This window comes from Cataglyphis hispanica, chromosome 16 (genome assembly GCF_021464435.1).
Source record: "Cataglyphis hispanica isolate Lineage 1 chromosome 16, ULB_Chis1_1.0, whole genome shotgun sequence".
In the NCBI taxonomy this organism is placed as follows: Eukaryota; Metazoa; Arthropoda; class Insecta; order Hymenoptera; family Formicidae; genus Cataglyphis; species Cataglyphis hispanica.
In genome coordinates, this window is record NC_065969.1 from 2,584,848 (window position 1) to 2,605,588 (window position 20,741).

Below are 20,741 nucleotides of genomic sequence, written 5' to 3' on the forward strand. Positions count from 1 at the left end.
AATTAAAGCTAATTAATAGTATCGCAAAAAGACGTCTCTCCGACGATATTCAATTAACATGTATATGTTTCACGATATATATAGAGAGTAAAATCCTTTATGTCGCGTAATGGCCAATTTTGTGAGTGATATCGTTAAAGCCTAAAATTTTTCCACAGATCTTAAAATCTGATATGGGACTACCGTCCCGGGAAGGTAGAGAATCAAAGAACGAACAACGGAATATAGGGCTGGGGACCACTCGCAGGCAAGTGAGTGAAAAGCAGGATTAACGGAGCAGGGAGAAGGAGATGGGGCAACGGCGGGTAGGAGGTGGAGAGGGGGGGAGGGGGTGAAGGAGAGAGGGGAAACACAGCAGCGGCAGACTGGCTGGTGAAGCGAGTCCGAGAATGCGCGAGCGAGAGAGAGAGAGATAGAAAGAGAGAAAGAGATAACTAATATTGGTCCAGCGAGAGCAATGAGGACGAAGAGATATGCACAGGAACGGACGCTGCATGATGTCCCCGAAAGGGACTCGGCGGGGTCTTCCATTTCCCCCTTTGACGGAAACCGACTTTTTGAAGTGGCCGACGCCACTCTATGTCATCACAAAAGTTATATTCGAAGGTAATTAATTTTACGTCTTTTTTTTTTATCCGATATAATATTTTAATCATTTTATTAATCCGGAATGTGATGTAAGGTACGTAAGAGAAATATATGCCATGTCAATGCATATATTTTTTGTATATTTTATTGTATATAGTTAATGTATGAGAATATTAAAATAAGAAGTATATTAAAAGATAAAAGAATAAAAATCTTTTGAAAAATAGGAGAAAATCGATATCGATAAGACTGTGGATGCTGAGATCACGCGACAAATGCTTTTTAACGCAGGATCGAAGAGGAAGAGGAGCCCGCACGCGAATGGAATGCATCGGGATGGCGAGCATCGACGCGGCGGTCCTGGCGGATCGGGGCGAGCAAGTGGGAGGGGGCTTCCCCCCTGGTAGCGGAGAAGGAAGGGGCCAGTAGAATGGAGCGCGCTGGAACGGGGTCCGGTGCGCACACGTTCGACGCGCGGCCTTGCTTAAACCCTCGTTCGCTCTCTCGTCACAGCACGATTATCGTGGGAAGAGGGCTCTTGGACATCGTGACATGTTCGTCGTCGTGGAAGAAACGAGAACAGTGCCCTATCGCCTAATCGAAAGTGCCGCGTGCCTCGCGATCGGCGTGAAAGAATCGGAAGAAGAACCTAGGAGGAACCAGCACCGCGACCAGGAGGATACGTCTCGCTTATATATATACGTACGCATCAGCGGTGGAACTCGGCGAAGCCAGATTCCGCGCGCTAGGACCTGTTGATAGCTCGCGCAGGTGTACACGAAGAAGGGCCCACGTATTCCTCCCTTCTTTCTCCTCTCTCCCCGCCTCGTCACGGAGCAACGACGAGGAGAGAGAGAGAGAGAGAGAGAGAGAGAGACATTACGGTGTACTCTCGGTGTACTCACGCTCTCACGCTCGTTATGATCGCCTGAATTGACAAGAAGATCAACGTGCCTCCTGCCCATCGGGGCCAGACGCCCGGCCGCGAGGCCGTATATGGTGCCGTGGAGGAGAGCGCAGTCATTACGAGGAACAACAGTCGTTGTCGGACAAGGAGCACGGATTTTGAGCGAACGGCCGAGAATCCGTCATCGCTGCCGCCGTCATCGTCCACCTCGTCGCCGTCGTCGTCGTCGTCCACCTCGTCGTCGACGTCGTCGCCATCGTTTTCCCACACTCGGACAAACGACTCGCCCCTTCCCTTCTTTCTTCCCTTCCTCCCCTTCTTTCTTCTCTTTCTCTGTCTTTTTCTCTTCAGCTGGACCATCGACGAACACCGGAGAGTGCCCTCCTGGTTTTTGCGTGTGAGCCGCGCGCGCGCGCGCGCGTGTGGTGCCAGTGGTGAGATTACGTGGTGGTGCAGTTGTGAAAGGGGGGAGGCCCCGTTGAGATGCCGTGGCTGCTCGAACTAGGGACACGGGATTAGTTTGGTGAGCAACAAAACAATTTTTCTATCCATCTCTCTCTCTATCTGTCTACATGCTCGTCTCTCCTTCTCTCTCTCTCTTTCTCTCTCTCTCTATCTATCTATCTATCTCTGTATTTTTTCTGCTCGCTATGTTTGTCTCTCTCTCTCTTTCTGCTTCGCGACCGCGAGATTCCTTCTTCTATTTCCTTTCTTTCCGATCTCGCGCTCTCGTCCCTCACCCCGCTCTACTCGCACCGACCCACTTCTTCCTCAACTGCGGTGGCGGTTGCTGTTGCTGCTCATTGTCGCCGGCGCGAGCTCCGCCGCGCTCCCTTCCCCGGACCCGATTATTTTAGACGATGACGCGCCTACGTACTCGCTCGGCGATGATGGTGACTCTCGGAGCACCGCGGCACGACCTTATCCTTGTATATTCCAGCGCGACGCTGGAATGCGGCGCGCTGGCAGCTCTCGCGCGCGCGCGCCCGCGCCCGCGAATGCAAATCCACCGCTCCTCGCATTGGATGTTGTTTCCAGGTAGAGAGAACAACGCCGGTTTCCCGCGGATTCATTCCACGAGATCGCCTACGAAGAATCGACGGATCGTTAAGAAACGATCGTCCGCGGAGGTTCCGGTGGGATCAGAAAGATTCCACGCCGGGTGGTCTCACTCGAAAACGATCTCGCGGACGAGATATTTTCCTCTGTGATCTCCGCATACCTGGCTCCCTCTCCCCTGGAAGGGAGAGAGAGAGAGAGAGAGAGGGACTCGCTCTAATCTATCGCACCGATGGTGGTCGACCGGGAGACGACGCTCGCTCACGAGTGTGTTTATCCAACGAGAGGAGATATATACTTTTGCGTACGCTCCGATATACCATAATGCACCGGGAGGAATGCAAGCGTGACCGAGCCTTTTTTCACGCGCGAGTGCGTATCCATCGGTAGAATTCATCTGTCCTTGAAAGACAGGCTATGCGCGCTCGAAGAAAGGATCTCTCTATACATATGTACATATGTATTACTTAATGCGCACGAAAGAGAGAGAGAGAGAGAGAGCCGCGAGTGCTCCGACATAGGCGGTTGGTCCAACAGTGAGAGGGAGGCTGCGCGGCGGCGGCGGCAGCAGCAGACAGCTTGGCTCTGGTCCCACCAACCTTTCTTCCCCGTCTCTGCATTCTCTCTTGGTGCTGCCAGGGCCGCACGAGGGACGAGGCCCCCCTTTGAACGGGCTGGATTCTTTACCGAACGAACCACCATATTGTATCCCGCTGTCATCTATGAGTCGGAAGACTCGCGTAATCGGAATTGTATGTTGGGTTGATCTTCAATGTTGCGACCTTGCATTATTGGAGATAACGGTTCTCTTGCCGTTGTCTTTACTTCTTCTCTCAATAGATTATTGTCAGAAATAGCATTGAATATGTGTGATGTTACAAGAGATGCGTGGAAGAGAGGATGATGAGATTGACGATGAAAAACATTAAAATTGAAATCGGTAAAATTTGTATCTCGAATATTACAATGTAATTAATGATGATAAGATAAATATTAATTAGTAAATAAATAGCTTATTATAGACTTATTTACAAATTTGATCGTTCAAAGAATTCAATAGCTAAGAAAAAGCATGAGATTTCTTTTTCTTTTTAAATTAGCAGTATTTATAAGATTTTTCTAAACCGTTAAGACCTTTCTATTTTGGAAAAACAAATACAAATGATAAAAATGTTAAAAAATGTAAAGGATGTTTTTCTCCTGTACTTTATAAAATAATATTATATTTAAAGTTTCTCAGAAAAGTATTATTATCGTGTAGTGTCGCTATTAATGAGAATACCGAATGTGCACGAATACCGAGAACTCGACGCAAATTTGTGTGCCTGTTTTATATAAAACTAAGAAGAGGAAAATATATCGCGATCAATTACGAGAAAAGCGATATTTTGCCAATAATCTTCTTAATGCCTTCATTATATATCATAATTTACTCAAATGCTTCTCATGTTCTTGTATTGAACTTTATTTATCGTTAGAACATTTCCATTAAATCGCTTCTTTCCCTGTTTAATTAACACTAAATGTTTGTTTCGGTCTTCCTGCACTTTTCTTTACATAAAAATTACACGATCAACATCTGTAATCAAAACGCGATTTCTTAACAATGTCGAGTTTATAATACTGTGTGTTTTCGATACTTTAAATTCAATTTTTATTTGACATAAAGTGCTTTACTTTATTATAATATTTTCTTTAATAATTACAAAGAGAAAAGTAGATATATTTAAAGAAAAATAATCTAACTTTATGTATTTTAATTTTTATTAATTATCTCTTTTATTTTATTTATAATTTTCCGCTCAATGGCTACTGTCATTCTATATTTAAAAAGGATCTTTTCTCGGTACAACAACAAAAGAGAGGTTTGTTTTCTCTCCTCATCATCTGGCACTTCTCACGCATCTCTCGGATGTGCGATTTTATTTGATATTTTAGCGTAATAGCAAGAGACTCATCCGCCGATCTTAGCGTTTTAGCATTGAACGAAATCGAAAGTCGAGGACGGCGGAAATACACATATCCGTTTATAACGTCCATCGATAATGCTGCGCATAAATACATTAACGCCTTTGAGAAACGCGCGTTTAAAGCCGCTGGATAAAACCAGTTTCGTCCGCCCGCACCCGGAAACTCTACGGAACAGCTACCGTTAATGCACGTAGCAAGTATGTCACGACACAATAAATTGTATTGGATTGATCCTTTGAGATATATCCTATATCGTTCGTAATAATCGCATATAAGATCTTCTCGGGCTTTGACGTTTGAGCGCGACTCGCGATCCTTTTTCAGAGGAGACAAACTGCATGCGTTACGTCACGTATGTCACAGGCGATTCAATTAAAATAATATAATTGATAGAGGCAATTTGCTTAAATATAACATTTAAATCTATTGTAAATCTTCAGATCCGAATTTATAACTCCTGACAAGATTTTCTAATAGTGGAAAGTTCCAGTGTTTTTCAGCGAATTTTATCTATATACGTTCTCATTACTAATTCGAGATTAATATTCATATCTTTTCTGAGTTTATCATTTATCAATCTTCAATCGCGTGAAAAATCGCTAGAAAAAATTTTGCATTATTAAATAGATACTAATATTACGTACATTTACATACTATTACTATCATTAAATCTTGTCTTGTCAGTTCATCGAGTCATTATCGATTCTTTAGCAGGCTATACTTATTGAAGTATCTACAATATAATATCTTTAATAATATGTTTTATCATCTTTTTTGCATTCGCAGTTTTATTACTCTCTAAGAAGAATGAAAATTATAGAGTATACAAATTATTAAATCCAGTAAATAATCAAATACAATTGGAGGTGCATTTTCAATTAAACTTTAATTTAATCGACTATATATATGGTGTCTTGAATGTATCATCCGGTTATTTTGATAACGCGTTAAGGGACTTTAAATAATATATATTATGTAAAAAATATCTCTCTTATACACAATCTTGCCGTCTCTATACTTGTCATCATGCTTGCTTATCTAATCCGTGTCGAACAGCTTCGAGGATATTTTCAAATCACCATATATAAGATTGTGAAGAAAAAACACTCAATCGAGACTAAGAGAAAGCGATTACTTTGAAACAGAGCCTGTTCGACGAAACCCTCAACATTCATTGGCGGGCCTAGGAACCGTTGACCAATCGAATCAGAGCCTTCTGAAAGATCTCGCCTCTTCTGCCGAGTCAGAGAAATTATGCAGCGCCTCGCTAACTAAAATTTCCGATAGCAGGTGAACTTCGAGAAAGGAAGCGAGAAAACTAAATAATCGCTCTTGTTCAAAAAAAAGCAGTCGGGAAAAAGACGGCTTGATAAGATTTGTTATCGTAATTTTAGCGCGCTTTTATTAAGAATTTACCGAGGATACTTTCGAAAAGTTGTATTCATTGTATCCTAACATTAATGTCTCAATTTCTTTAATAATGTTGTAGTGTTTAAGTATTAAAAAAATATTTTTTTTCGTGAAGTAAATCGATCGAAAATACCTGAGAAAGAAAAGTGAGTTTATTTAGATTGCACCGATTCATTGCAATGCGATTACTTTCAAGTACAGGATGCATCGCTTCTCAGGGGATTATGATTTATCTCTGAAAATGGTTGTCCATCCCTTCCACAAATTCTTTCAACCTGGTCACATTACTTAATGAACTCCTCAGTTCTACTATCGCCCTCCTAGGTAAAAGATGCCTTCTTCAGTACCTTCCGTGACCCCCCCGTAGAAGCCCAGCTGGTAGAAGATACTCGAGGCAGTTGTGCCGTTGTGTTGAAACCGTATCGTATTAATTATTTACACCTCTTACAATTCTAAGGATATTTACATCGCTAATTTCGTTGCAAAACCACGAAATTTATAAACAGGAAAATAGTAAGCAATTATGTATAATTTAAATTAATAAATCTCGTTACATAATCATGTAAATTTATCATTCTCAATTACGTATGTGATAATAGTTTAAGATTATTATTGAACAAGTTTCTCTCCTTTTCTTCCTTTCAATGTAAGATATACTTTTGTACAAAAATGTTAAGAATATACTTTGAATATACAATCGTTCTGCAGCAAATATTTATTGCTCGCTGTTTAATCAAAATCCTTCTAATGTTCTTTTTATTTGTATTTTCAGGGAGGTAACGCGTCAAGTGAGTGACGACGTCACGATGCGCATGTCGCCGCTGCTAAGATTAGTGCTCGTGGCAGCAGTCACCTTGCTGCTAGCAAGTGCGAATGCTAACACAGAAGCGGGCCTACGCATTGACACGAACACGTCTGTGTCGTCATCGTCGTCGTCATCATCATCATCACCATCATCTTCATCCTCATCTTCATCATCATCTTCATTGTCGTCGCATCACTTAAGTGCGGTGAATCGCGAGCAGGTGATTGCCGGGATGGAGGCCAGCCTGCTCTCCCTCCTGGGCTTCAAGAAGAGACCCAAACCGCAGGGCTCGACGCACGTCCCGGACTCCCTGAAAAAGCTCCAGGCCCGTCAAAATATGATCGGCATCGCGGACATCGCGAAACCGGGCATTCATGCGCGATCGGCCAACACCATTCGCTCGTTTCCACATGTCGGTGAGTGTCGGCTCTTTATAATTTCTGTTAATCGGTACGAATCAAGAGGAAGTACGAGAAGGTAAAGAAACAAATCCAAGCTGTCTATTCTTTGGAAAAAACTGGAATTCTCAGATTTCTTTTTTATCTAGAATATTCAGAGAATTTTTATGGAATTTCAATAGTATTCAATTAATATTCAGGAATTGTTTAAAATTTTTTCTTTGATAATTTTATTTTTATATTGCAAGCAATTGATAATCCATTGATTGATCACAAATTTTGAATTATATGCATTAAGAATAATTATTATAAATTAAATATATACTTATAAATCTAATATCTCAGCAAAATATTGATTAATTGTGTGTGTTTAATTTATTAACTTATTTTTAATTATTATTAATAATATAATTCATTGATTTGCTTAAATGGCTCTTTATTTTTAACATTAGAAAACGCACACAATATCTCATTGGCAAGCCAATAAAAAGGCCTTTTTTAAAAAGATATTTTTAAAAATTGCATTAAAAGATTCTCTAATATTTTATTAAAATTTTGAAAAAAAATACATGCAAGATCAGAGAATTCTCAGCGAATTTTTCCACGCGATTTGAATAGACACCCTGAACTCGCACACGCATTATACGTGTATATTTCAAAAATGCAGTTATGATTCTTATATAAACATACATGTGTAAAAGCCATACTTTGCTCAAGAGGATTCAATAAGATAAATGATGTTTTTGATCGTTCCTTTTGGCTTTTCATGGTTTAGCGTTCACCTGAAAGTATAATTTTTTCGAGGGACAATGGAATAATATTACAAAAGGATTAAATTTATTCCGTCAATATTCATGTATCGATCATTAATATATAAACAAACTCCTTCGATGATAAATGAGCAATATTATAATTGCACGTAATGAGATTATAAAAACTCAAATTCTTTAATATATTTTATATGATGACAGAATAGTTTCTCGAGCTAGAGATCATGATATATCAATCTTATGTCTATCTCACTTCTTTTTGAATTAACGTTGTTTTAATATTTCTCAAAACGATGATATATACACACAGGATTAACCCTGTATAATAAAATAAAAGACTTTACCGTACATTTTTCGCGAATCGTGAATCATTGAACGATGTTAAGAACTAACAAGTTGGGATTCGTAATTCTCGAAAACAGGTTGGCGACTCTTTCGACTCTCAGTGAAAGTGCAGTAGTAAATATGTGGAATGCAATTGCGTCCGTTATCAATCGTCATTCTACGTCCTCGGTAAACGTACATGACAAATTTCCATACGACTTGCGCTTTGCCGATTTAATATCTCCGTACATTTTCTTACATACCAATACTTTTGCGATACATTACGATCATCTATAATTCTCGTACGATTAACCAATCTTATATATATATATATATATATATATATATATATATATATATATATATATCAAACTTTTCTTAAATTATTCATTCTTTTATATAAATAATAGCAAGTATTGTGATCAAGATGTCGACATGTAATTCGGAGGAGACATTTTATTCCATAAATTATAAGTTTATCTTAAACATACTTAGCGTAATTAGCGTAATTGGCAGTAAAGTAGTTAAATAAACTATTAAAAAGTTTATTTTAAATTGCTTTGTATTAGGAAATAATTTCCTAATAAAATTTCACACACACACATATTTAAAGGGAAGAGTGTAAATTGTAGAACTATCAGTTTTTTTGCCAAAGTATTTTAAAAATTAAAATTAAAAATATATATAAATATATATATATATATATATATATATATATATATATATATATAAAATAATTTGTATAATTAAAAAAGGTCATATTAATTTTATAACATTAAAATATTAATATTTTATAATATTAAAATATCAAATTTCATTAAAAATATTAATAACTAAAATTTCTTAGACAGAGTGAGTTCCTTCCACAAATTCAATAGACATAATGCGTTGTGTGTTTGCGCGACTCGCCTCCCGCGTGAAGAGAGAAAGAATGGCATCCGAATGATTTCATGGTTTTAACCGACAAAGGACCCTTCGGCCACGGTGATCGTTGAAAGCGTGCCGTGGGGTCCTTCGACAAAAAAGGGAAAAAAAAAGAGTCAGCTCCTTACTCGCTCTATCTCGCTCGTGGGTACGCTATCGGCCTGATGATGATACCACCTTGGAATGCCGAGGGACCTCTCGGACAGCCGTCGTTACCTTTCTCGCTCTCGGGAGGTCCATCTTCCGTTTCAAATGATTCACATCCGGATGTGAGTTGGGCTTGGATGGATCCAAGGCATTCCGACCCTCTGCGGCGAGAATGGCTTCGCTTATATTCCGAGACAATTCCGCGCTACTAAAGTGCTAGATGAAGCACTCAGGGGGATGACATAACGTATGGAGAAAGTGCTAAGAGCAATTTAAGAAGGATGCGTAATGGAAAGTGGCTGGCCGTATCGCGAAGAGCCTGATGGTTTCTTAACAAAGGCGTTCATCCTGACGAAGGTGTTTATCGTGTTTCGCGATGAAGGCTATACGTGCTCGATGAAACGCATCGCTTTAAATTGGAAGCCGAGAATACGAGAACTGACGTTGTCAGCCTGAATTTTATTCTTGAATAATTTTATACTTCAATGATGTTTTATTTCTTTCAATAATTATGTATATAAAATATTTCTGGTAAAATCGAAATTTGAACTCATTGAAATAATATTGATTTTAATAGAAACTTTTTAATTAGAGGTGACATTTCATATAAATTGAGTTTAAAATTTTTCGAGCCATCGAAGCCTTGTATAATCACATTAAATTTGTAGATGACGTTTATATAATTCAATATGTCTGGAAAAAATAGATGGAAAAATTAAAATCTGACATAATTAAAGTTGAAGAAATTTCTTGCGGCATTATATGATCTATAAAATCAGAGGGATGCGGGAATCGAAAACGTTAAATTATAAATAATAATTAATATTCTGGAAATAGTAATTAATATTGTGAATATTTGCTAATGTACATTATATTATAAAAATACTTTTGATATAAAATCCAACATAATTGTAAATTATTGAATTTGTTGATTTTTTTTTTTCGTATGTGTAGAAAATTATTAATTTAGAAATTTAGATTAAATTGTACAAAAGCTTTAATATATAAGAAACTCTTTAACATTTCTGCTATTCGCTTTGCTTCCCGACAGAAATTGCTAGAATCTACAATAGTAAACTCGACACGCAGTGATATATGTATGCATATATGAGTGTGTGTTAGGAACACATCGGCTCTCTTACGAAATTTACATACGTATTACACAAACTGCGACTGCAATCCACTGTTTTCGAGTCGTTCGAGGAACACAATTGCGTCATCTTACGTGCATTCAATTTTATATTAGCTATTTTCGGCGAAGCGCATAAGTTAAATTACGCATCTCGTAAGATATATGTTTGCGTAGGTCACGTGAAAATTATTCCGATGGCACTCCTTATTAATTTATAAATGTCGTAAGACACTAAACGCATGGTCTCTGACAAATATAACAAGAAGGAAATTTAGAGAATCACCTCCTTTGAATTTACGAGCAGCCTTCTTGCAAAACCGGTGATTTATTTTTAATTCGATTGCGACCTATGAGATGTCTTAAAAACTGTTTTAAAAAGCTGGAAAACATCTGAATTTTATTTTGCGACGGTCTGCTTCGTATGTTGAATCAATTTTCTTTGCTTCGACATTAAAGAATTGAGAGAATTCTCATTTCTTCTTTAATTAGATTAAAATTCGATTTTTGAAGTCACAGAAAGAGGAGAGTTTATCACATTGTATCGTATAATATGTACTTATATTTTTTAATTTGATTAATTTATAACTAAATCGGTTCACGCGCGCGAACTATATATGCCATCATATATGTCTCTCATATATGTCTCTCAACTTTGAATATATCTATATAATAATGTATTTATCATCTCTTTCCAGAGAGCAAGGTGGATGACAAGTTCACATCTCCGAATCGCTTCCGGCTGTCCTTCAATCTAAGCAGGATACCCCCTACCGAAACGTTACAGGCGGCACAATTGAGCCTGTCGCGCGTTGCGGTGCCGGACATCGAGGACAAATCTGATAAGCATGGCCGAGTGTTGGTGTACGATATAGTACGGCCCGGTGTGAAGGGTCACAGCAAGCCGATGTTACGGCTGATTGACAGCAAGGTGATTGATATGACGAAGAATGCAACGATAAGCCTGGACGTACATCCGGCTGTGGAGAGGTGGCTGTGGAACCACCGTGACAATCACGGATTGCTGATCCACGTGACCGGCGTGCACGCGCGCACGCGTGAACACGTGCGGCTGAAACGGGGTGTCGACGAGCACAAGGACGCGTGGGTCGTGAAGCGGCCGATGCTCTTCACGTACATGGACGACGGCCACTACGAGATGGCGTCCGCGGAACGGATAATGGACCGGCGTGCCAGACGAGCGGCATTGCGGAAGAATCGGCGGAAGGACGGCCGGGAGAATTGCCGGCGGCATCCGCTTTACGTGGACTTCGCGGATGTCGGGTGGAACGACTGGATCGTCGCGCCGCCCGGATACGACGCCTTCTACTGCCACGGTGATTGCCCGTTTCCTCTGGCGGACCATCTGAACTCGACGAATCACGCGATCGTGCAGACGCTCGTTTACTCGACCAAGCCGAGCATGGTGCCGAAGGCGTGTTGCGTGCCGACCGCGCTCAGCTCGATATCGATGCTTTATCTGGACGAAGAGAATAAAGTAGTGCTGAAGAATTACCAGGATATGGCGGTCCTCGGATGCGGCTGCCGCTGAGACTCTACGATTGCTTTTACAATCGGCGAGACAAACGGAGAGGTCATATTCGTTTCAAAAGGTTCGTAAAGCTCGAAAGAAAGAGAGAGAGAGAGAGAGAGATCGCCGACGTGAGATATCGCGCGCGGAGGCGGAAGGAACGAAAAAGAACAAAGATATTTATTCCGTGCGTTACTTAAGTCCCGGACTGACAGCGCTCGTCGCAGCTATTTGACGGACGCATCAAATAAGAATGATACATGCTGCGAGCCGATAGACGGTGTAAATTGTTTATACTAAAAAGAGAAAGAATTATAAACGAGAATAGTGCATATAATAAATGTCAAAATAATCCATTGATAGACGTGGCAAATGACGGTAAAATAAGAGTAAATGGTACGTATCGCTATTCGATGACAGTGCTGAAAAAACTTTTGCAGAATTCATATCATATTGGAGAAATAATTTTTAAAAATTCATAATTTATCCAAGTCATCGCGTGAATCCAAATGAGAGATTCGCTTACGAGATAATCGGATATAAAAACTAACTTTTACTGCGTAATTGAGATAGCTCATTCAATAGATACTGATAGAGATCTTATAATTCTGGAATTCAGCGTTTGATTAAACTTTCATTAACAAAATCAACTCGGAGTGATGATTAAAGTAATTGAATCAAAGAATGCGTGTTGATCGAGAAGGAAGCAATTGGGATTGCTTTTAATCATCAATTATATTCAGCTGCGAATTGCGCAGAACCGACAATTGCGATAGAACGGTGGAGTTTCTTGATAATAGAGTACAGTTTATTGAGAACGCGATAATAAGAGTGGCTACCGGGTTGTAAGCCAGATTCAATTGAGAAAATGATGGGAGGACTGACTCTCCTAAAAGGCGATGTGATCGAGAGGTACAATTTTGCAAATTAACATCCGCCCAATCTCCGCATCGTTCGAATCTCTGTGGCGCGAAAGACACGAGTAACAATGAGTATCTTTAAAGTGTCTACATGTGTATAATTTTACTGCATTCCTCGTTCTGGCATATTTCTTATCAGCGGTTCTCATACTTTCTCAATTGTTCGCGAAATTTTGTAAAGCTTCTCAGCGGCGCACTGATTATTCTCTGACTTAATATTCTCTGAATTAATAATCAGGCTCTTTTCTATCGCATTCGAATTTTTTCATTCGATTATGTCAGCAAATACATAGTTTTAGAGAACAATTGTGAAATGAAAGAAATTATGTTTGGTACACGGATCACGCGATTACATTCGTATGCGCGAGAGACAAACGGACGGAGCATACTTAATTCGCGAATCAGAAATAGAATTCATGGAATGCGTTTCATTGTATGTCTCTTTATTATTAGGCGCGTTGCTGATCAGAGGGATCATCGAGAAAAACACAGCGACGCATCCATGAACTTTGAATAGAAGCGTTTTATCGTTAGTTTGCTTTCTTCAAGTATTTGAAATGAATTTAAATTTATTGTAAACACGAGAATCTATTTCGCGAAAAACTCAATATTCCACACATCTATGACTTTAATTATACGAACTCTCAAAGTGTTGTGGCGACAAAGCAATCGCTTAATTCTAATGTATTATTAATAAGACGAAAGCTGTGTGCCGAGTGACGAAAAACATATACAAGCGTTGGTATTTTAATCTTTTTTATACGTACTTGCGTATTGCAAATTGATCATCTAATCATTTTTTTTAGACATTTCGATTAAATTTCGCGAAAATGAAATAAATGATAGTGTGCATGATAGCATGATAGAAAACACAAGTGATTTCACTATTTGTCGGCAAAGATCATTCATCGCTAATCACTGCGAAAGACATTATAACACTTCATTAAGTAAGTAATGAAAAATTTCACGTGTCAGAGAAATATATGATTGACTGATATCGATTTAACTTTTCATAGCGATGTAGAAACTTCTTTACACGCGCGGTAAGATATCACTAATGTTAACGTTGCGTTTTGAAACCGGAAATGGCGTTCGTCGCGTGTAAATGTACATACGTGCATGTACGAATACGCGTATCTTCCCCGCAATCGTTGAATTAATTAACGTCTGTAACAATTGCCGTAAAAATTTAAACTTTGAAGGACTAAGGACAGCAAATCGAACATGTAAATCGACGTGTTCGATTTTTCACGACTAACACAAAGTGTGTGCATTCTCTTTCTTCAATATAACACAAAGACGCGCGAGCGAATGTACATCTACATACGGTAAAATACTTGCCGCCATGAATATAAATTGTACCTGCTTAAGGATTACTATTTATTTTGCTTCTTTCTCTTTTGCCAAAAGATATTTTTGAACACACGTGTATATTTGTACAGAAGTGTTATCGATAAGGCGAGCGCCGTTATGTAAAATGTGTAAGATAGGTATAAAATAAACGAGAGTCTGTAAACATTGTGTAAATAATATGCTGTAAAGAGTATTTTGTGCGTATGTATATTCTTATATTTTACCATTATTTTCCTAGTGTTCCACAGTTGTATACAGAGAATGCATGTGTAAATATTAAATAAATTTATAATACGGCAACCACAAACGAATGTACATTTTACCTATCTCAGATTGTCTTGTGCATCTTTTCTAAATAAGCAATAATATATAAACTTGAATTTAGCGCACAAAAAATTCGCAAACGATATAAACTGACTATAGTTTTAAAGATGTATGTTTCAGTTTGATTTTATATTTATCACAGTAATTATAGTTAAAATTAGTGAAAACGAGAGAGCAAAATTTTAATGCACAATGCCCGCTTATTTGAACATTTCGTTACGATTATGTAGCTATTTATCACGTTTATAATATATTTAATATAAAAAGACAATTTTAAACACGTAGTATCAGCATACTGTAAAAGGACAGTTTTCACAAATTGTATGACAATTCTTATTCAATTTTGTATAATAAAATGTATATATATATATATATATATATATATATATATATATATATATCCTACATTAGAAAGAGAGAATGTCTTTTGCAAGACATCATTTCGAATTTACGTATAATATTTCATATTATAGTGTGTATATATATGTATATACACGATATATAGAATTTCAAAACTTTGGATATATATTTAATATTATATATGTAGAGTTCATTTTCTCTATTCTGCGATTCACCATCCTAGATTTTCTTTTATATTAAGCCGGCTATTTTTCTCTAAATTAGGATTTTCCTTTTGCATTGCTTTCTTACAACCTATACTTGCCGAAATCACATAAAAAAGCCAGTGAAAAACAGAGAACGCAATATTTTTATTTTGCGCATCTATTATAGAACGGAAATAGAAGTTGAGGGAAAATCATAGAATAGAGGAAATCGATTGTACAAGAATATTATAAAATATTGCATACTTTTTACACAAGAAAACTTCGATTCTCCTTGTGACGAAGTCGGAGACTCGTCAGCTCTGATTCAGCCCAGGTCCGTGCAATTCTATAAAACTTTCGAGCGAACGTGGAACGTTACCATAATAGGGTAGATTGTAAGCTTTGATTGCCTTGGCAGCCATACATGTTAAGGATAATTTGGTCTGAGTTCGTAATATTATTTTAGCTACACCTGAAATAGAAATTGAGTATCGGCCAACAGGTTCATGTGAAAACACTGTTATAAAGTCTGTTAACTTAAATCGAGATAAATAAGATCTGTAAATCTACCCGTGGTAACTACATCGTATGGTGTACGTCCCCCATTATTTACAGTATCCATATGTGCTCCAGCTTCTATAAGATCTATTATAATTGAGTGTAAAGTCGCAAAATCACTGAAAAAGATATTTAAAAATTATCGAATATACACAAAAATGAATCCGTATATAGCAATTTTAATATAACATACCTTATTGCTTTATTATAACCAACGATAATATGGAGCGGTGTGTTTCTTTCATTATCCATAGCATTTACATCAGCACCGCAACGAATCAATAATTTCGCTGTAGCCGCGCATGGAAATCTGAAAATCAAGCAGATAATTTTATTTAATAGATCCTTATCTTGCCGATATTCTTTTAATATTTTATATTTTTTTACATACTTGCAGACATCATTCGTATGAAAATCGTCGACGGGAGTTTCGGCATTCACAGCAAGATGTAATAAGGTTTGCCCGTCTTTCAGGCAAATCTGTAACGCACATAATTTATGCACCAAATGGTACGCCTGTCTCAAATCCGACTCGTCGCATCTGTTTCCATTAAGCGTCATAAGTTTCGTCAAAATCGTTAAAATATATAGAGTCGTTGTAATATTTGATTCCATTTCTTCCTATGCAGATATTATTTTTAAATATGTAGAGATATACTTTTCTATTTGTCATGTAATAATCCAATATACAGTCGCGCGTACATTAAAGATATGCGATATGTTATTCAGCGTCGGCATCTTTATTAATACTCTATCCAATCTTCGTTTTCGTTTTCTGCGCAAGTATCGATACAACAGATTCTGTAACAGGATCATGCAATAAATGAAAAGATACGTTTTTTGAATACTACAGAAAATGAAATGAATAAGTGTAGATACATCAGAGACACGCGAAAGCACGCTGTATATTGGATTATATTAAAATATAACTCAAAGAAATCAAAGTCCTTTTCATCAAACTTACAACACATTGATCAATGTCATCCTTGGAATCTGGATTTTGAATTTTAATTTTGTTTCTATTCAATTCTGTTATGCTTGCCTCCAATACATTTATCACCTGAGAGAAATCTAAATCGACACCAACATGTATCATTTGTGAAAAAACTTGAGCAAATCGAAGAAGATCTGTCACAATGGATATATCATTGAGCTGTCTCAGTTTCAAAGCATGCAACCACAAATCTATGCATCTGTCAAATCTGGCGTTGTCCGCAAATATAGCGCCTCTGAATACTATAGGATGTGGCAGTTCTGGATTATGAACACCTAATAAACAAAAAAATAAAAAAAGCATCTAAAAAGCACATATTACATACATAGTTGCACTTTAACAAAAATATCAAAAACGTATATCTACCCAAAATTCTTTCCCGAATAACAAGCGATTCCATATGTATGGCATTGGGATTGTCTTTAATGCTTTCTAATTTCTCAAGTGTTTCACATTCCTTCCAATTCTCATATGCTTTTACGGTAGAACCTAGTTGCTTATATACAATATTATTAGTATCACTATACCTAGGGGACACATAAGAAAAATAATATATATAATAAAATAGGTACAAAAGAGTCTGTAGTAAAATAAAAATATTTTTTTTACCTTAACTCCATTGCCTTATACAGGTACTTATATGCCTTAGTTAGACAATAATTATCTTTATCATTAGCATAAGATGCTCCTAGTAGCTCATAAGCGTCTATTATTTCCTTCTTTGTCACTTCTTCTCTTTGTACTAAATATTCGACGACTTCCGCGCGTGTTCGCTCGGCTGCCGTTATTAAAGGTGTCATGCCACTCACATTCTTTGTCATTTTCGTTCCATATTTTAATAATTCACGAACAATGTTACTATGTCCGCATTCGGCGGCAAAATGCAACGCCGTCGCTCCACAAAATGCTTTCTTGTTAGGATCTGCTCCTTTGTCTAATAGAAAATTAACCTGAATCGCAGTATGAAGAAATTTTGATGTCAAAAGTTTAATTAAATTCATGTAAACAATTTTTGACATAATTTATATATATATAACAAATTTATATAAATTATAATAAATAAATAAATCTGCTCACAATATCAAGATGTCCTTTGTACGATGCTATCATGAGACAAGTGTTGTTGAATGTATTAGGAATATTTATATCTGCTTGATGATCAATCAAATATTTAACAATATCCAAACGTCCATTAAAACATGCCGCTCGAAGTGGGGTAGAATTAGTTTTCGTTGGATGGTTGACGTTTGCGCCCGCTTTTACGAGAGTTTTAAGAACACTTAAATGTCCCGCACCTGCAATTGACATTTTACTATAATGTAACAGAATTTTTTATTATTTTTTTATTATTTTTTTTAGTATTTTTCTTATATTATTCTGTGAGGCTGTTACCTGCAGCAGCCCAAAGTGCACTGGCTCCCTCAATAACATATCCATTAAATTTTACTGTACCTTCCTGCTCTAAATCAGGTTTAAACTTTTCAAGTAACATTCTAACTACTTTATTATGCCCATAACGTGCGGCTATTATTAAAGGAGTACATCTTTGTCCTTCGTCTTCTAGAACTTTCTGTAAATATAAATCCAAATATTGTTTTAGAGATTACGCTTTACATTTTCTGAATAATTATAAATAAAATAATTAAATATTACAAGTAATTCTATCCATAAGAAAAGCTTATATATGATGTATATTTATATGTCAAATTATAACATATTTAAGAATTTTACATAGCATTATATAGCACAAAAAAAAATTTGCAAAATTAACAACAATATAAAATATATATATAACACTGTTCTCATCATATATATAAAAATAATTTATAAAAAACAGATCTCTATGTTATTATAAATAACATCTATATCTATATATATCTAAACACATGTTGCAAGTTGTCCTGAATAATTCTTTGTAAATGTGCCACAACTTGTGCATAGGAATCAGTGTCACAATTAGTATATATATATATATATATATATATATATATATATATATATATGTATATGTGTGTGTGTGTGTGTGTGTGTGTGTGTGTGTGTGTGTGTAACAACATAGTATTCTACAAACTTGAATTGTATCAAAATAATTAATTGCTGTAAAATTAAATACACAAATTTAACCAGCTGACACATAGTTTCTCTGATCAATAAATGTTATATTAAAAACTATAATTAGAATTTTATTTTATATATTGAAAACTATATAATTATAAATGAAGTCAGAAATTGTGACATATTCTGCAATTCTAACAAAGAAGAACAAAGAAGTATTGCAAACAATATTGCAATATGTGTGTGTGTGTATATCTATCCATCATCAATCGAGCATTGTCACCAAGTGACATTTAAAATTAACGACGACTAATTGATGAAAAAAAAGAAAAAAAAATACACATTTTCCACGAGTGATTAGAGTAGTTCACTCGTGACGCAAGATTTACCTGGTTAATCAGGTGATTGACGTCGGCGTCAGATTTATTACTCAGCAGAGTATAAAGAGCGATCGCCATCCCGTCCCTGGCGGAATAATAAATCCGTTGGATGAGCGCCTGCTGGGGCTCGTCTATTAACTCGAATGCGGTGTCCATCGTCGATGAAGGGCCTCCTCCGGAGCGTGATCTCGACGAGAGTAGAAAATATATTCGCGAATCAGCTGAAACCACCGTGAATCGTGGTAACCTCAAAAGTCATGTTCCTCGCTCTTTGTTGAACGTGCGAAAAATACAACGCACGCCGCCGCCGCCACCGCCACGTCGTCGTCGTCGTGCTCTATTTTAAGAGCGCGTTGCACGCAAAAATATAGCGAATCCGTTGCAAAAATAATCAAGCACAAAGCAAAGTTTTTGCGCCGCGTACACCTATATATACGTTTTCTTCTTCAATCTCGGACTGAGAGTCACGGTATCCTAACGCATACGATCGCGCGTGTCACTTAGGGAAGAGCATCGGATTCGGCAAATAATTCATTCATCTTTCGCGATTCCGTCGTTTCGCTTGCGTCCGAAATAACGAAATCTCCACCTCCATCCTAGTTTCTCGGTGAATATATACGCATATGTGACAACCTACAATTGATGACGATTGCTTCGAAGTCCGCGCTGATTGGTCATTTCGCGCAAACGAAATCAGCTGATGATAACGACGGCATCTGTCATTACCGAAATTTGCAGCGGAGATTCGCGCGACCGTAGAAACTACGGTCGCGCGAATCCGCTGCTGCGAATTTCACGCGAATGAGAGAAAGAGAAGCAAGACTGTGATGATCTTTCTCTCTTTTACTTTCTTTTTATTTTTTCTATTCTTTTTCTATCCTTAAATTAAAAAAAAACTCGCTATTTTTTTTCTCTTTCTCTTGAGATAAATATTTATATAGCTAATATAAAATATGCTTTATGTGTGTGCATCGCCTTTAGTTTTATAATGCTTAATTAGATTAAGATTTTCTTTTATATCCTTTATATTCTTTTATATAATTATTATAATTATTATATAATTTTAACCGTGTTTTGTCAATTTCGAAGAAGTTTTAATTATTAACTTTCCATTTAAAGAATTTAATATAACAAAACAAATGGATCCTTGGATCAAGCAGAAGCATTATCCCATCTTGAACGTAACACGGAATCCTGGTGGTTTTCAAAATATAACACTAGAAATTGTTAATACATCAAATGATTGGAATATATCTTTAACGTATACTACGCGAGCAGATCTCAATTTTAACAATACCTTACCTGACATTTGGTTAAATATGTCAGATATGGGAAGTGTGCATATTTTAGATTTTACAAATAGTTCTGATAGAAAGCTTAACGAAGCTGAATGGATAATATTCAACTTAAAACAAACTGGTAAATATTAATAAATAATAACTATTTTTACGCTACAAATGTAATCAAAATTTTTTTGAGATGCTTATTTTTGAAAATATAAATATAATAATGCGTATTAGAATATAATATAGAGATCATTTATAGTATAAATAATAAAAATAATTTATGTAATAAATCAATTTAAATGTATACAAAATTTTGACACTATTTAATTCTTCACAAACCATTAAATATAAAAATGACATAAA

The 20,741-nt window shown here is 36.9% G+C and overlaps 2 protein-coding genes across 3 annotated transcripts; one reads left to right on the forward strand and one right to left on the reverse strand.

Moving 5' to 3' along the window:
* Nucleotides 1-229: 229 nt before the first annotated feature.
* LOC126855394 (protein decapentaplegic) lies at nucleotides 230-14,543 on the forward strand. Of its 2 annotated transcripts, XM_050603012.1 has the most exons (4): nucleotides 230-606; nucleotides 880-2,018; nucleotides 6,708-7,156; nucleotides 11,131-14,543. In XM_050603012.1, exons 3-4 carry the CDS (start codon nucleotides 6,742-6,744, stop codon nucleotides 11,982-11,984), a joined length of 1,269 nt encoding a protein of 422 aa, XP_050458969.1. In that variant the 5' UTR covers nucleotides 230-606; nucleotides 880-2,018; nucleotides 6,708-6,741; the 3' UTR covers nucleotides 11,985-14,543. The 2 variants fall into 2 exon arrangements, with proteins under 2 accessions (XP_050458969.1, XP_050458970.1); XM_050603013.1 differs by lacking the exon at nucleotides 230-606 and having other exon boundaries at nucleotides 678-2,018.
* On the reverse strand, nucleotides 14,402-19,666 carry LOC126855383 (protein fem-1 homolog B-like). Its single transcript, XM_050602990.1, has 10 exons — nucleotides 19,102-19,666; nucleotides 18,050-18,227; nucleotides 17,735-17,952; nucleotides 17,267-17,607; nucleotides 17,024-17,184; nucleotides 16,628-16,932; nucleotides 16,055-16,284; nucleotides 15,857-15,973; nucleotides 15,676-15,782; nucleotides 14,402-15,577 (listed from the first exon to the last, which is right to left on the reverse strand). The coding sequence occupies exons 1-10, from the start codon at nucleotides 19,246-19,248 to the stop codon at nucleotides 15,420-15,422; spliced, it is 1,962 nt and encodes a 653-aa protein (XP_050458947.1). The 5' UTR covers nucleotides 19,249-19,666; the 3' UTR covers nucleotides 14,402-15,419.
* Nucleotides 19,667-20,741: the final 1,075 nt, after the last annotated feature.

Bases quoted from the DNA above. Each gene is read 5' to 3' on its own strand.
- LOC126855394 (XM_050603012.1), top strand. From the start codon at position 6,742: ATGCGCATGTCGCCGCTGCTAAGATTAGTGCTCGTGGCAGCAGTCACC. The intron at 7,157-11,130 runs GTGAGTGTCGGC...ATCTCTTTCCAG, and splicing joins TCGCTCGTTTCCACATGTCG to AGAGCAAGGTGGATGACAAG.
- LOC126855383 (XM_050602990.1), bottom strand. From the start codon at position 19,248: ATGGACACCGCATTCGAGTTAATAGACGAGCCCCAGCAGGCGCTCATC. The intron at 15,974-16,054 runs GTATGTAAAAAA...CTTGATTTTCAG, and splicing joins CATACGAATGATGTCTGCAA to ATTTCCATGCGCGGCTACAG. The intron at 15,783-15,856 runs GTATGTTATATT...TATCTTTTTCAG, and splicing joins GGTTATAATAAAGCAATAAG to TGATTTTGCGACTTTACACT.